This window comes from Rana temporaria, chromosome 5, assembly GCF_905171775.1.
Source record: "Rana temporaria chromosome 5, aRanTem1.1, whole genome shotgun sequence".
Taxonomy (NCBI): Eukaryota; Metazoa; Chordata; class Amphibia; order Anura; family Ranidae; genus Rana; species Rana temporaria.
This window is the reverse complement of record NC_053493.1, coordinates 358,451,494-358,466,048: the sequence shown is the minus strand read 5'-3', so window position 1 is coordinate 358,466,048 and position 14,555 is coordinate 358,451,494. Positions and strand designations below refer to the sequence as shown.

At 42.3% G+C, this 14,555-nt stretch overlaps 1 protein-coding gene across 1 annotated transcript in view; it reads left to right on the top strand.

Moving 5' to 3' along the window:
- The window catches only part of CDH17 (cadherin 17), a 107,056-nt gene that overhangs the window by 47,413 nt on the left and 45,088 nt on the right, over positions 1 to 14,555 (top strand). Inside the window, exons 6-7 of the mRNA XM_040354671.1 lie at positions 3,740 to 3,930; positions 7,714 to 7,845. Coding sequence (XP_040210605.1) covers positions 3,740 to 3,930; positions 7,714 to 7,845 — 323 coding nt within the window. The remainder of the gene's footprint in view (positions 1 to 3,739; positions 3,931 to 7,713; positions 7,846 to 14,555) is intronic.

The following is a 14,555-nucleotide window of genomic DNA, read 5'->3' as shown; positions in this document are numbered from 1 at the left end:
TTGGTGAGCAAACCACAGGAGTGACACTGCGGGGAGGGGGAAGCAGGTAGTGCTGGAATTGCCCTGAACCTGGGGTACATAACGTGTGTGTATATGAATTCCTATCTGGTGTGATCGACATAAATGAAGTCCATCAATCTGGTGGATTCTATCCTGTGTGGGGAAATGTCAGCATCCACCAATAAGAGAAGTTCAGGGTATCGAGGAACAAGAGGCAGTGACTTCTGCTTATTTTTTCCTAAAAGGGTGTTTACACCAGACTGGTAATATCCGTTGGAGATCCTGCTCTCATGATTAGTGTATTGCAGAGAAGGCACGGCAAGGCACGGTAGTCACGGGAGTTCCCAATAGCACACACAAGGCTTGTGTGTGAATTTCTGGATGGGCCAATCTGTATATGTCAGACAAACCACCGTATCAAGATACAATTGGAACGGGCTTACCGGATGTGCGGGTTGCTGGTGGAATTGAACCGGTGTCCTCCCGGCTGCTTGCACTAGTTATAGCTCAGTCCTCTGGTAATCCTGTGGAGTTAAGGGATATGCCAGTCGAGTAGACGCCTTTGGATCGCCAGGTAACTCCGCTTGTGATTGAACGGCTGATGCCGTGTGATGCCGTATGCAGGATCGTATACAGTAATCTGTACTGATGCACATGGAGCCAGCTGATCTCCGAAGCGGATCCTCCAGTCACAGCTGCTTCCTCTGTCATCCGCCCCCAGGTGGAAGGAGGGGTGTGCCACAGTGTCCGGGGCCCGAGCGTGATGACGTCAACGCGTTTCGCAGATGACTTGCGAAACGAAGCTTCCAGACGAAGCTACGCAAGTCATCTGCGAAACGCGTTGACGTCATCACGCTCGGGCCCCGGACACTGTGGCACACCCCTCCTTCCACCTGGGGGCGGATGACAGAGGAAGCAGCTGTGACTGGAGGATCCGCTTCGGAGACCAGCTGGCTCCATGTGCATCGGTACAGATTACTGTATACGATCCTGCATACGGCATCACACGGCATCAGCCGTTCAATCACAAGCGGAGTTACCTGGCGATCCAAAGGCGTCTACTCGACTGGCATATCCCTTAACTCCACAGGATTACCAGAGGACTGAGCTATAACTAGTGCAAGCAGCCGGGAGGACACCGGTTCAATTCCACCAGCAACCCGCACATCCGGTAAGCCCGTTCCAATTGTATCTTGATACGGTGGTTTGTCTGACATATACAGATTGGCCCATCCAGAAATTCACACACAAGCCTTGTGTGTGCTATTGGGAACTCCCGTGACTACCGTGCCTTGCCGTGCCTTCTCTGCAATACACTAATCATGAGAGCAGGATTTCCAACGGATATTACCAGTCTGGTGTAAACACCCTTTTAGGAAAAAATAAGCAGAAGTCACTGCCTCTTGTTCCTCGATACCCTGAACTTCTCTTATTGGTGGATGCTGACATTTCCCCACACAGGATAGAATCCACCAGATTGATGGACTTCATTTATGTCGATCACACCAGATAGGAATTCATATACACACACGTTATGTACCCCAGGTTCAGGGCAATTCCAGCACTACCTGCTTCCCCCTCCCCGCAGTGTCACTCCTGTGGTTTGCTCACCAATATCAGGTTTTATTAACCAATATATGTTCACAGATCGCACCGATCGGGGTCTCTGCCCCAGGTGAACTACCACAGAAGTAGCACTACAGTATCCGGATAGTCTGGGTTCATGTTACATGTTTGTTAGTTGTCTTTATGTTTGTGAGTCTTACTAGCTACACCGCTCACGCGGTAGCATACCATTCCTAGCATTTGTTCTGCCACGTGGTCTATGTAACATCGCAGACTCATTTTTATTGATGTTTTGTAGATACTAATAAATCATTTATACATTTGTATCAACTGAGTATAGTCCATCACTTGCCAACAGTAACCTCTTTTCTGGGGTAAGCCTATTTCTCTAGGGCTTTCACCCAGGTTCTTTTTGTATTTTGAATAATTAAAATCCCCCATTATAATGACACTTCCTGTCCTTGTCGCTAATCCATATTGTTATAGTAGGTCCGCCTCCACCTCCTCCCTTTGGTTCGGGGACCTATAGCATACTCCCATTATTACTTTCCCCTTAGTTTCCTCCCTTTGTAGCTCTACCCATAAGGATTCCACATGATTCCACCTCCTCCCTGGCTCCTTTAGTGATGTTGGCTCTCACATTCACTTGTACATCATTATACAGGCATACCCCTCCTCCTTTTTTACCCTCTCTATCCCTGCGATATAGGGAATACCCTTGAATGGTTGCCAGCCAATCATGAGAGCTGTTGAACCAAGTCTCTGAAATTCCTACAAAATCTAAATACTCCTCATACAACAGTAGCTCTAGTTCTCCCATCTTGTCCGCCAGACTCCTAGCATTGGTGAACGTGCCACGTTGTTTAGACCGGTCGCATACTGTCTCCTTATTGGGTGTTCTGAGGTTGCAAATAGGACTTGTTACTGTCCTTACCTCAGGTTGAGGTACTTTAGTCAACCTACCACTAATGCCCCCATTAGTACTACCCTCTGGAATTTGTTCCGCGCTGACTGTCTCTACCTCTGGACCCTCCCTCCATCGTCTAGTTTGAAAGCCCCTCTAATTTTTTGGCCATCTTCACTCCCAGCAGATCTGCACCCTCCTCATTTAGGTGCAGTCCGTCCCTTTTATAGAGCTGGTAACTGACTGAGAAATTGGCCCAGTTCTCCAGGAACCCAAACCCCTCTTTTCTACACCAGCTCCTTAGCCACTTGTTTACTTCCCGAATCTCCCTCTGTCTTTCTGGTGTGGCTCGAAGTACCAGTAGTATTTCTGTGAATACTACCTTGGAGGTCCTTTTTCTCAATTTAGCTCCTAAGTTCTTAAAATCGTTTTTTAGGATACTCCATCTGCCTCTGACTTTGTCATTGGTGCCAGCCTGCACCATGACAGCCAGGTCATGGTGAACGCTGAACATGTTGCACGTTGTGGTCAAAATATCATGCATCTCATATTACAAATATTTTGTTATATAGAGAATGCAGATACCGCTTATTACAGTTGGTTTACAGTATGTGTAGATGGCCTTTTGGGAGTCTACCAAAGTACAGCCTGCCGTGCTTAGTTAAACTGGAGTGGCCTTTCCATTTGCTGCTTATAGGGTCCATTAACCCTATGAGTAGTGGTAATACAGTGTGCACATGTGTATGGCTGTTTTGCTGAGACCACTGCAAGACTTCAATAGGAACATATCCTATTTAGATGCTTTATATTGTGTCCGGCAGAACAGCTGGGGGCAGCCACATGTAGAGACGGACTGGACATGGAGAGCAATAACACCTTGACAGAAGTTCTAACCTTTGCAAATTTTATCCAAAACTGAAAAGGTTTGTGTGCTCTCTACTCTTGGTCCCTGATACTTTTTTTAATACAATCAATTGTGCTAATAGTATTCATTAGAGCCCACATTTGCAGTGACTTATTTTATTCAGTTTATGGTATCCCTGTGCTCCCGATGCAATGTTTTGAGTGTTGTATGTGGGAAAAGATAGCGCAGTGGTATGTGTAATTAACACATTACACCTACCTCTCACTATTCTTTCCAGAGATATTTCTTGGAGTTCTTCTAGTGCCTACTCATAGACAAAATATCAGTTTTTGGTAGGCTGACATACAGTATTTATTGCATGTTCTGTGTAGCCAGGTGTAATGTTTTTTCTATCTAACTTGCAGGAACTTACCATTTAAAGGCAGAAGACGCGACTGAATACGAACTTCGTTTAAGTGTTTCTGACACGGCTGAACTATCCTTCAGCTCCAATGCAAAGGTCTATATTACAGTGATAGAGAACCTATGGAAAGAGCCCATACCTGTCACTATTGAGGAAAATTCTGTGTTGCCCCATCCTCGTTTTATAACACAGGTAATATTTTGGGAAACTAAAATAGTCAACTGGTTTATATTTTCCTTGCATGGATGGAATAAATTGGTTTTGATTAGGTCAAACATTAGAAAGATAGGAAACAATAGCATGTTTCTTTCAGTGCAAGCAACAAGACTAAAAGCTTTTTGTAAGCCTTTTGACATTTTGGTTTTAGGTTTATTACTGCTTTAAAATGAAGACAATAACTGAAAGCATTACCATGAACATTCTACAAGAAAATTGAAGTGGCGCTTCAGAGGATTTAATGATGGATTATTTATTTTATTATATATTTTGTCTAGAGAGTCTGCCATACTAAAAGATTAAACAATTTGGTTTCTCTACTCTACAAAAAGAAGAGATTAAATTAATATGCTTAAAGTGGTTCTAAAGTCTATGCATTAAGGTAAAAAATGCCCCACTACCTGTGTCCCCATCCCTAAATACTTGCCTCCCCTTGCCTCAGGCTGTATCACTGCTCTTTGTCTTTCAGCTTTTACGGGTAGAGTTGGGCGATCACTTTAAGCCAAAACAAAAGTTGGGCCTGAACATTGCCTGTTTGGCGAACACCCGAATTTGCGGGGCGCTCGGTGGGATGTTTGCCCGTAGAGTGCCCCACAATGCACTGTGAATTACACAGTGCATTTTAGGGCCCTAATTGGATAAAGCAATGCAGCTTAATGCTGGTCATGTGCAAGGCTTTGTCCAATCAGGCAGCACAGAGCACAGTCAGAGCCATGATTGTACAAAGTCATGATGACTTTGCCCAATCATCGCTCAGTGCTCATAGTCCCACCCCACACTATAAAAAGTTCCTTACCACAGAAACCTTTTGCAGTGTGTTGTTGGAGTGGAGATAGATAGAGCATGGCTCTGTTTACTGCTAGCGAGTTTGTGTGTTATTGTGAGTGTAGGTTGTCAGTGTAGTGTTAGTGTAGACTGAGTATAGTGTGAGTAAAGTATGAGTATAGTGTAATGTCAGTGTAGTATAGTGTAGTGTGTTTTGATAAAAACAGGAAAGTGGGATTGTTAAAGTGCCAAACAGAGAAATTATTTTATAAATATAGCAACATTTTATTTCGACATTTGTTAAAATCAACATTTTATATGTATCATCATCATATGGTATCCATGCGATTATAGGTCAGATGCAGTGACTTTGACTCTGCATGTTTCGCCAGACTGTGACTTCTTAAGGAGACTTTTATAAGTACTGCATGTATAATCGCTAGACGTTAAGAATAGCATATTAGTCAATCATGCAACTAACATTTTATAAAACCAGTGCCAAACAGCACAAACCGGTAGATTGTACAAAATAAGCCATAACAATAGTGATACTTATGTAAAATTTCTCAAAAATGCATACGGTTGAAGACCATCCAAAGAACCCCCTTACCTGAATATCAGTATGTATATGATAAAATCAGTGTAGTGGCTCATATATCAGGAGAGTGTTTCAATGAGATATTAGTGAAACCATTTCTGAGAAAGCCTTTGTGGGATTTTGGTACTCTCCTTTATGGTTTCACTAATATCTCCTTGAAAGGAGGAAAGTAAGGTGGAGGCACAACCCCAATGAGGCAGAATATCCCCCAGAGGTAGCCATCATGGAACAATAAAGAGCACCCACTCTATTTCATCAGATTGTGGAGCTGTTATCTACCGGCCCACTTCCCACAGCTCAGCTGTGTGGGCCTTCCTTAGCTGATCGCAATGTTACAATTTGTAATCTCTGCCTCAAGCAGATCAAGTGTGGCAAAAACACCAGCCATTTTGGTACCATATGCCTGCAAAGGCATTTAACTTCCCACCACCCAGCCCGTTGGCAAGAGCACCGGAAAAGCACATAAAAGGGACACAATTCTTCTCATCCTCACACCTCACCTTTCATGTCAACCCCCCTATACCTCATGACCTCTCAGCAGCCTCCACTGACAGGGATGATGGAATAGCAAAGAGTGTCACAGGTCCTTGCAACCAGGGCGGGACTGGCCTGCCGGGATACCATGATATTTCCCCATAGCCCACCTGCCCTGGGCCTGCTTTGAGCTGCGGCTGCAGCAGCGCCCAGGGCTGATCCAAGTGCCTCCTCTCCCTCCTTGATTCAATGGTGTTCCGTCTATCACGATCTAGGAGGCGGAGCTTTGTTACAGTGAGTGGACGGCCGCCGATCAGCTCAGAGTTCAGACCCCAGTTCCGTGACACAGTGGGAATTACATACCGCTGTGTGTAATGAAGGCACTGGCGAGGCTGCATTGTTGGCACAGTGAAAATAGCGGCGTTTTACCATCAATGCCTGCCCGCCCCAGTGTGAAAGGGCTCTAATTCTTTTTGTATACTGCACATTAAAAATAAATAAAAATGGGTACTTTGAGAAAGGAATTGTTCAGTGTTAGAATGGTCATACTGCAACATTGATGATGGGCAGCAGAATAAATTAGTTTAGATGTGATTTCCAGCTTCTAGCATTTAGAAGTAGGGATTTTGAGTTGCATAATTAATCATTAAAAAATTGTGATCTAGATTCAGCCCCCCTCATGATCTCTATGCAGAATTTCCTGATTGATTCATGTAACAAGTGTAGAGAGTTCTCTGCTCACTCAGCTTTCAGAAAAACTAAAAACTGGGCAGTCTTCCAAGTTTATCACAACATTGTCTGTGCTGGTAGATAAGTACAGTATAGACATTGTAACTTTTCCTTCTTAGATCAAAGGAATGAACTTATGTGTGTAAATGAGGGAAGTTTAACCACTTAAAGACTAAACCTTGTTCTGACATTTTTTTCTAACAAAGTTAAAATCAGTAGTTTTTGCTAGAGAAATGCTTGGAACCTCCATACATTATATATTTTTTTTTAGCAAAGACCCTAGGAAATAAAATGGCGATTGTTTCAATATTTTATGTCACACTGTATTTCCGCAGCAATCTTTCAAACGCATTTTTTTGGGAAAAAAAATACACTTCTATTAATAAAATTTTTTTTTGTATAATGTGAAAGATGATGTTACACCACGAGAATCATGATCTTTATTCTAAGCAAAAAAATTGTGATTCTGATTTTAGCCAGAATCATGCAGCTCTATTAGGGATCCAGAGAATTTGTATTATTGTCATCGATGGAGTCAAGAAAAAGTTAATCTTCTCTGAAAATACATTGTCAGATGCCTCACAGGGGATTCTATGTTGCTTTCAGCTGAATCCATAGTAATTGAACAATATTAGAATTACAAGGATAGCTTGCACTTTGGTCTTTAAAATATTCCTAATTACATTTCTGTATAGATAAATGCAGCACCATGTGTCAAAGTCCAGCACCGCAACTGCCATTATAAAAGCCTATGACACAAAGGGCATTCGCTCTGTGAGGTGCAGTTGTGGAACCAGTGTGGTGACATCCAGGGTTAAAGCAATGTTTTGGTATTCAAGCGCCAAGTTTGTACAGTAATCTATGCAATGGAAAATGTAAGCTGACCTTTTGAGTTTCAAGAGCCAAGGATGACTAAATGCTGATTCTGTTTTTTCATTTTCTGAGAACTGTTTTTAGATCCTTCATTCTTAGACACCACATATTCAATACTTTGGTGCTTTCCTGAATTGCCTGCATATTCGTCAGAGAGCGTTATTAGACACATAGTGAGTAAATATGTCACACAGTGGTCTATTATAAACTTTACATACAGTATACTGGAAGGAGCTGACATTGGGAGAGACCAGTAACCATTACAGCTATATTCCAGAATGAAGCACAATAAATTTGGCTGACCGGTTCTTGTCTTATAGGTGCGATGGAATGATGACAGTGTCATATATGAATTACACCAGAGAGAGAGATATCTAAGGTTCCCTTTTGTCATCGATCAGAATGGAAATATTAATGTAACAGAGCCTCTGGACAGAGAGGAGCGCGAACAGGTAATATATATATATATAATGCATGTGTAAAGTAAAAATAGGGATTGAAATAGGTGTTTGCAATATCAGCAACAAACTACTTTTTTTTGTAGTGATAATTTAACTTTTTTTTTTACCAGCTAGAATGCTGAGGGTACAACAGATAGACAGTATCAGTCATACCAATTTTTTTGGCAGATTCAGAAAGAGGGGTAAGATAAGAACCACATGGCATATAATACTTAAAGTATAACTAAAGGCACAACTTTTTATTTTAGTTTTGGGGGTTGAGTGGAGAGGGATTAGAACACAACAAAAAAAAACAAGGAGAGAGGCGCCTATGAGTGCAGTAGTTTTAACAAGCTTTAATGAACATAGTAAGTAAAACTCACATTTTGCAGAAAGGTAACAGTAAGGTAGGTATGTCAGGCGTGTCGATCATCAGTCCACGGCCATCTGTGTCCTCTGACGCAAGGGTCTTGATCCAGGAAGAGTCCGTCAGCAGATGTATGAGGCCGGCTTCATGGACGGAAACTCCAAGGGATTCAGAACGAGGCCTGGGACGCACAAGACGACGGGGCTGTGGGAGATGACGTCACTGCTGGTGGACGCGTTTCGTGAGCAAGCGTGTCCTGGCTAGCCACGCTCCTTTCTCAACAGACATAGGGATAGTACCAAGTGACGCCATATATCAAGGGAATCGGAGTGAATAGTGGGATGGGCCTAAGGTGGGACTGGAATAAATAGATGGACAAAGAACGTTCTTTGTCCATCTATTTATTCCAGTCCCATCTTAGGCCCATCCCACTTTTCACTCCGATTCCCTTGATATACGGCGTCCTAACGACCTAACTTGAAGCCCATGCAGCTTTTCTTCTAGGACCTTCATTTTCATGCACCAGTGCCCTACATCTAAAACAGGCCATAGATTATGCATTATTTCAATAATGGGTTGCAAGAAAGAAAACCGCTCAATTCCCCTATAAACACAGTGTTGATGGGGAAATCCCTCCTGTGGAGCTATTGTGTTCTGCCAGCAGGGGAACACAGTGATTACCACTAGTGGCTATAGCCACTGACAATAATCGCATTCTAAAAATCTGATATGCTGGTTGTACCCAAATCGAACAGTGTTGGGTACAATCAGCCTACCCATAGATGGATTAAATCCATCTATGGGTAGCCCCTGCTTAACCGGCCAAGATTTAATCCATCTATGGCCAGCTTAAGTTTAAAGATAGGTAAACCCTATCTTTAGAAAAGTAATTAAACAACCAAAGCAATTATAAAATATGGCATACTGTATGTATATCTAAAATTGTATTAAAACATTAGAACCATGTATTTTTTTTTTTTTTTTTTGTGGTTAAAGAATTGTAAAGTTACGCAACCCTATGCCTGGAGGCTTTTATTATCTTCCTGTGAACCTATTAGATAATATCTGCTTGACCCGTTAAATTATTACCTTCATTGTAATATAGTAACCAAAGAATGCATAGTATAAGCATTAAAAAAAATATTTGAAACTGAAACTAGAGAAAGAGCAAAATGTATGTATGGGTGAGGTCAAGATGAATCAACGGTGAAGATAAAGCAATTAATTTGTCTTCCTCAGTATTTACATAAGATAGTGTATTTGACCTTGTTTTTTTGACTCCATTGTAGTTAAAACGGTTCCTATCATTTTGTCTGAATTCTAAACATAAGGGGCCAGATTCACAAAGAGATACAATGGTGTATCTCCTGATACACCATCGTATCTCTGACTTAAACTGGTCCTATCTATGCGCCTGATTCATAGAATCAGGTACGCATAGATATGGCTAAGATCCGACAGTGTTACACTGTGTTACATTGTCGGATCTTATTTTCAATTTGAAAATGGCGCCAGGGGCGTTCCCGCTGATTTACGTTGAATAATATGTAAATCAGCGAGATACGCGAATTCACGAACGTACGCGGACCCGACGCAGTGTTCTTAGGACGTTTCCGTAGCGGCTTTCCCGGCGTTTACTTACCCCTGCTTCTATGAGGCGCAGCCAATGTTAAGTATAGCCGTCGTTCCCGCGTCGATTTTAAATTTTTTAACGTCGTTTGCGTAAGTCGTTCTCGAATACGGATGGACGTCGTTCACGTAAGCGTCGAAACCACTGACGTCCTAGTGACGTCAGTGGGAGCAATGCACGCTGGGAAATTCCGCAGACGGAGCATGCTCATTTAAATCGGCGCGGGAACGCGCCTGATTTAAATAGTACACTCCCCCTAGCCGCGGAATTTGAATTCTGCCGGGGGATTAACGATCCGCCGCCGCAAGTTTGGAGGTAAGTGGTTTGTGAATTACCCACTTGCCTCTCAAACTTGCGGGAGCGGATCTTATATCAGGTAGATCGTGCGGATCTAAAGATCCGCTGATCTACGTGAATCTGGCCCTAAATGTCAGAAAGATTTCCTATATAATGCTTCTGCGCCTGTTTTTTAGTAATTATTATAATGCTAGGAACAAAGAGGGTAAGGGGACGTCAACATATACACTAAATATACAAGGTATACTACTCAATTAAACCAAACCTATTAATTCAGCGTAGAAAAGTGGAAATATACACAACTGCTGATTATTTAATCAGAAGGCTTCATAATATATACAGTATGTCCAAAACAGCAAACATTGTCCATACAAAAAGATCATAGTTCTTGCCGTGGTCAAATTACTCTTTTAACCTCCCTGGCGGTATGATTCTGTCTGGAATTACGTACCAAAAGCGGTACAATTATTTTGCAAGGAAATTTGGAGTTTTATACTGTAGGCCTGTATTTTTTAGAAATAACTCACTTAAATCTGACCAAGCAAGAGTCTTGTAGGCATCCCGGGTATGATTTTTTTTTTAAAACAAAATTATAAATTATAATATAATAAATAATTATAAATAATTATAACAAATAATAATATAATTATAATAAAAATGATTCAATAATGTAATCAACTCAAAATCACTGAAATTTGCTCAGTTGCAGAATTGTCTCTGTCATTATTTTTATTTTTTTTTATGACGAATTTCCCCACAAATCGCTATCGCACATTTCTGCAAGTGATTATAATTTATTATCGCTGTTTTCTAGCTGATCTAAAACCATTTTTGACATAAAGGGACACTTTTGGACAATCTACAGTTTTTAGGCAGAAAGAACATTTTTTATTATATAAAAGTACATGTAGGGCACTGGGCAGACCACTAGGGACAAGGGGGGTGTGTATTTTTTACATACAGTACTGTAATCTATAAGATTACAGTATACTGTATGTAATGTGTTTGTTTACTTTTTTGAATTTGGCGCCGTTCTCCGCCCCCGTGCGTCGTAACGTCGCAGGGAACGGAGATCGGCGGCACACGGGGACACTGTGAATCGAGTGAGGAGGACCCGCTCGCTCACACAGCGGGGTGGCATCGCTGGATCCAGGGACAAGGTAAGTAACTTGTCTGTGGATCCAGCGAGAAGGTAAGCCGCGCCGCTGCACACTCTGCACATCCACCCCGAGCGTGACTCGGGGATACCGATCCTAACATGGAAAACCAACCCCGAGTCACGCTCGGGTTTACCGCCAAGGGGGTTAATATCCATGACTGATCGATGGTTCAATATGTAAAGAATGCTAAATGATATCTGAACCAAGAAAAAAATTATATATTGCAGCATACCAGTTATCACCTTTAATAAAGAGGGCGGCATGTGCCTCTGAAATGTCGTTGTATCTCGGGGCTTCTAAACTTTTTTCAAAGAGGGCCAGATTTGATGAAGTGAACATGCGTGAGGGCCGACCATTTTGCCTGACATTTTTTTAACCATTAAAATTCTGTCTAAGTGTGTTCGTTCGAGCACTAATACACTGCCCAACAACAATTATCTTGCCTCGTTCCCCTCACACAGACGAATGCTCTGCTCTTTAGGAGTACAGGTAATTCTTAATGGTACCCCACACATTGGAAAATGTGGGGTTCTTTTGGTGCAGTGCAATTAAAAAAAAAAAAGGTTGGGGACTTCTTTCCCTACATTTTTGTGGGTAGGGAAGCCCATTGAAATTAATATGCTACCCTACACCTACACGCAGCACGCAGCCACACATATGTGAACCAAGGGCTTGTTCACATGTCAGGTTGGAGGGGCAGTAAAACCACATGGTTGAGCTGTTTTTACCACCCCCTTTAGCTGCTGTGGCTGCAGCTGGAGGTATGCCCAGGCTGAATGGGGCTGCACTGCAACTACCCCGCAACTGTGTGCATTGCACTGTTGCGGTATAGTGATGCTGCATTTCCAGGCTTAAAACAGGTGGTGAGGAGGCAACATAATGCCGCTTTACTGCCTGTCAAATGCCTCTGAAAAGCGATCAGTGCATGGATTGCTTTTAAGAGGAGCAGCAGTCCTGGCTGCTATTACAAACAAGCCCTACAAAAGCAGTTCTAAAGATACAGGAATGGGGGGGTCCGGATGAAAAGTAACATACACACAGACACATGCAGACACATACACATATGTGCACACACACATACAGACAAATGCGCGCACACAGACACATGCATACACACACACACAGACACATGCATACACACACACACAGACACATGCACACACACACACACACAGACACATGCACACACAAACACACAGACACATGCATACACACAGACACATGCACACACAAACATACAGACACACAGACACATGCACACACACATACAGACACATGCGCTCACACACACCTACAGAAACATGCACACACATACAGACACATGCACACACACATACAGACACATGCACACACATACATACACATGCATACACATACATACAGACACATGCACACGCACACGCACACACATACAGACACATGCACACAAACACATACAGACAGACAGACACTTACATGCACAGACACATGTATAAAAGCCCTTTTAAAACAAATCTAGCTTCTAACAAAGTACCTTTCCAGTTTCCTCATTCAACTGGGTACTGGTTCCACTAGATTTTAGTTAGGGGTATCAGAGCCCCCCTCCCACCCCCCTAAAGTGATGTGGCCATGTATGGTTCGGGGGGGGGGGGGTGCTCACTTGTTCCCCCCTTTCCTAAACTGCCAGGCTGCATGCCCGGATATGGGTCTGGTATGGATGTTGAGGGGGAAGCCACGCTGTTTCTATTGCCGGACAATGCCAGCATTCTTTACTTTACATTCATCTGTCAGTGGGGAAACCAGCTGACAGATGATGAGTCATGGTTGTTAAGTTCACCTGGCCCCTTGCTTAAAGTGGAGTTCCACACAAAAGTGGAACTTCCGCTTTAAGGACTTTGACAGGTTTGACAGGTACCCAGCTCCCACTTCCACTCGAAGAAGAACATAGCATCTTATGCAGTCATAATAATGTGTAAGGGGTTTCTGTTGGCCCTTTAAAAAAAATGTTGCTTGTCAATATAAATCATATCTTATTATATTCCAAAGTAACTGGCATAGATATTATCAAAACAATCAACACACACTAAGAGCCGATTCACACAGGGGCGACCTGGGATCCGACTTGAAGTGTCCCCAAGTCGTCCCAAGTCACGCAGTTGAGAAAATTAATGAAAGTGAATGGAGCCGTCTTATTGTACACTACTGAAGTCGCTCCGACTTCAGAAAAGGTTCCTGTACTACTTCAATCCGACTTGTAGGCAACTTGTACCCATAGATTTCAATGGAAGTTGCCTCAGAAGTCTGATCACTGTCTTAACTGAAGCAACAATACAGGAAGATAACATACATTTCTCAGGCAAACCCCTCCCTCCCCCCCCTCCTACAGAGCTGATTGTTGTTTGATTGGCCACTGGAAAGCCTCCTGTCCTGGAGGCGACTTGAAGTTGCCTTGTACTGTCCTGGAGGCAACTTGAAGTTGCCTTGTAAGTTGCCTGATGATTCATACTCAAGTCGTGTCCAAGTTGCCTCCCAAAGTCGTGCTAGAAGTCGTGTTGCCCCTGTGTGAACCGACTCTAAAACATCTTTATTTATTTGTTTTATCTAAAAAAATATAACATTTTAAAAAACATTTAAAAATAAATAAATGGCACCTAGATGTTATACTTAAACAATTTTCTATGCAATATTTCAATAATTGAGAAGTATTCAACAACCTCATTGCTACATATTTAAAGCTCATATCTGGAAAGAGTTTAAAAAATGTATATTCAGTCTTACATAAACTTATAAAGGCAAAAAGTTTTTTTAAGTTTTGGTTGGAGTGGAGATGTATTAGAACACCTGTCAGGTTTTTATTGCTGCCTGTGCCCCTGTTAGGGGGGATCACTCTCTCTATTATTCCTGTTTGCCATTATCGCCAAAAGTGAAAGTACGAAAATCACACATTTTGTGTTGTCCCTAGATTAGGAACAGTGGGGATATCTTCCAATGGTGACACTAGTTCCGGTGACCCCGGTGAGAACCAGGGATTCCCTCACTTTAGAGGAATTCTCTCTTCCTGTTTTGGCTAAGAGAGAGGAAGTGAAGGGAAATATCCCCAATGGAACACAGATGGCAAAAACAACCCTTGCTTACTCTATCCAAAATGGAATACAACGTTTTGCCTTCGTTCTACTTTAATTATGTCTCTTAAAAAGACTTTCTAGCTAAAGTCATGTAAAAGCATTGACATTAACTACATGAATTCTTTTGTACCAAATTTGACAAAACAGTGTTTTGTTTTTGTTTT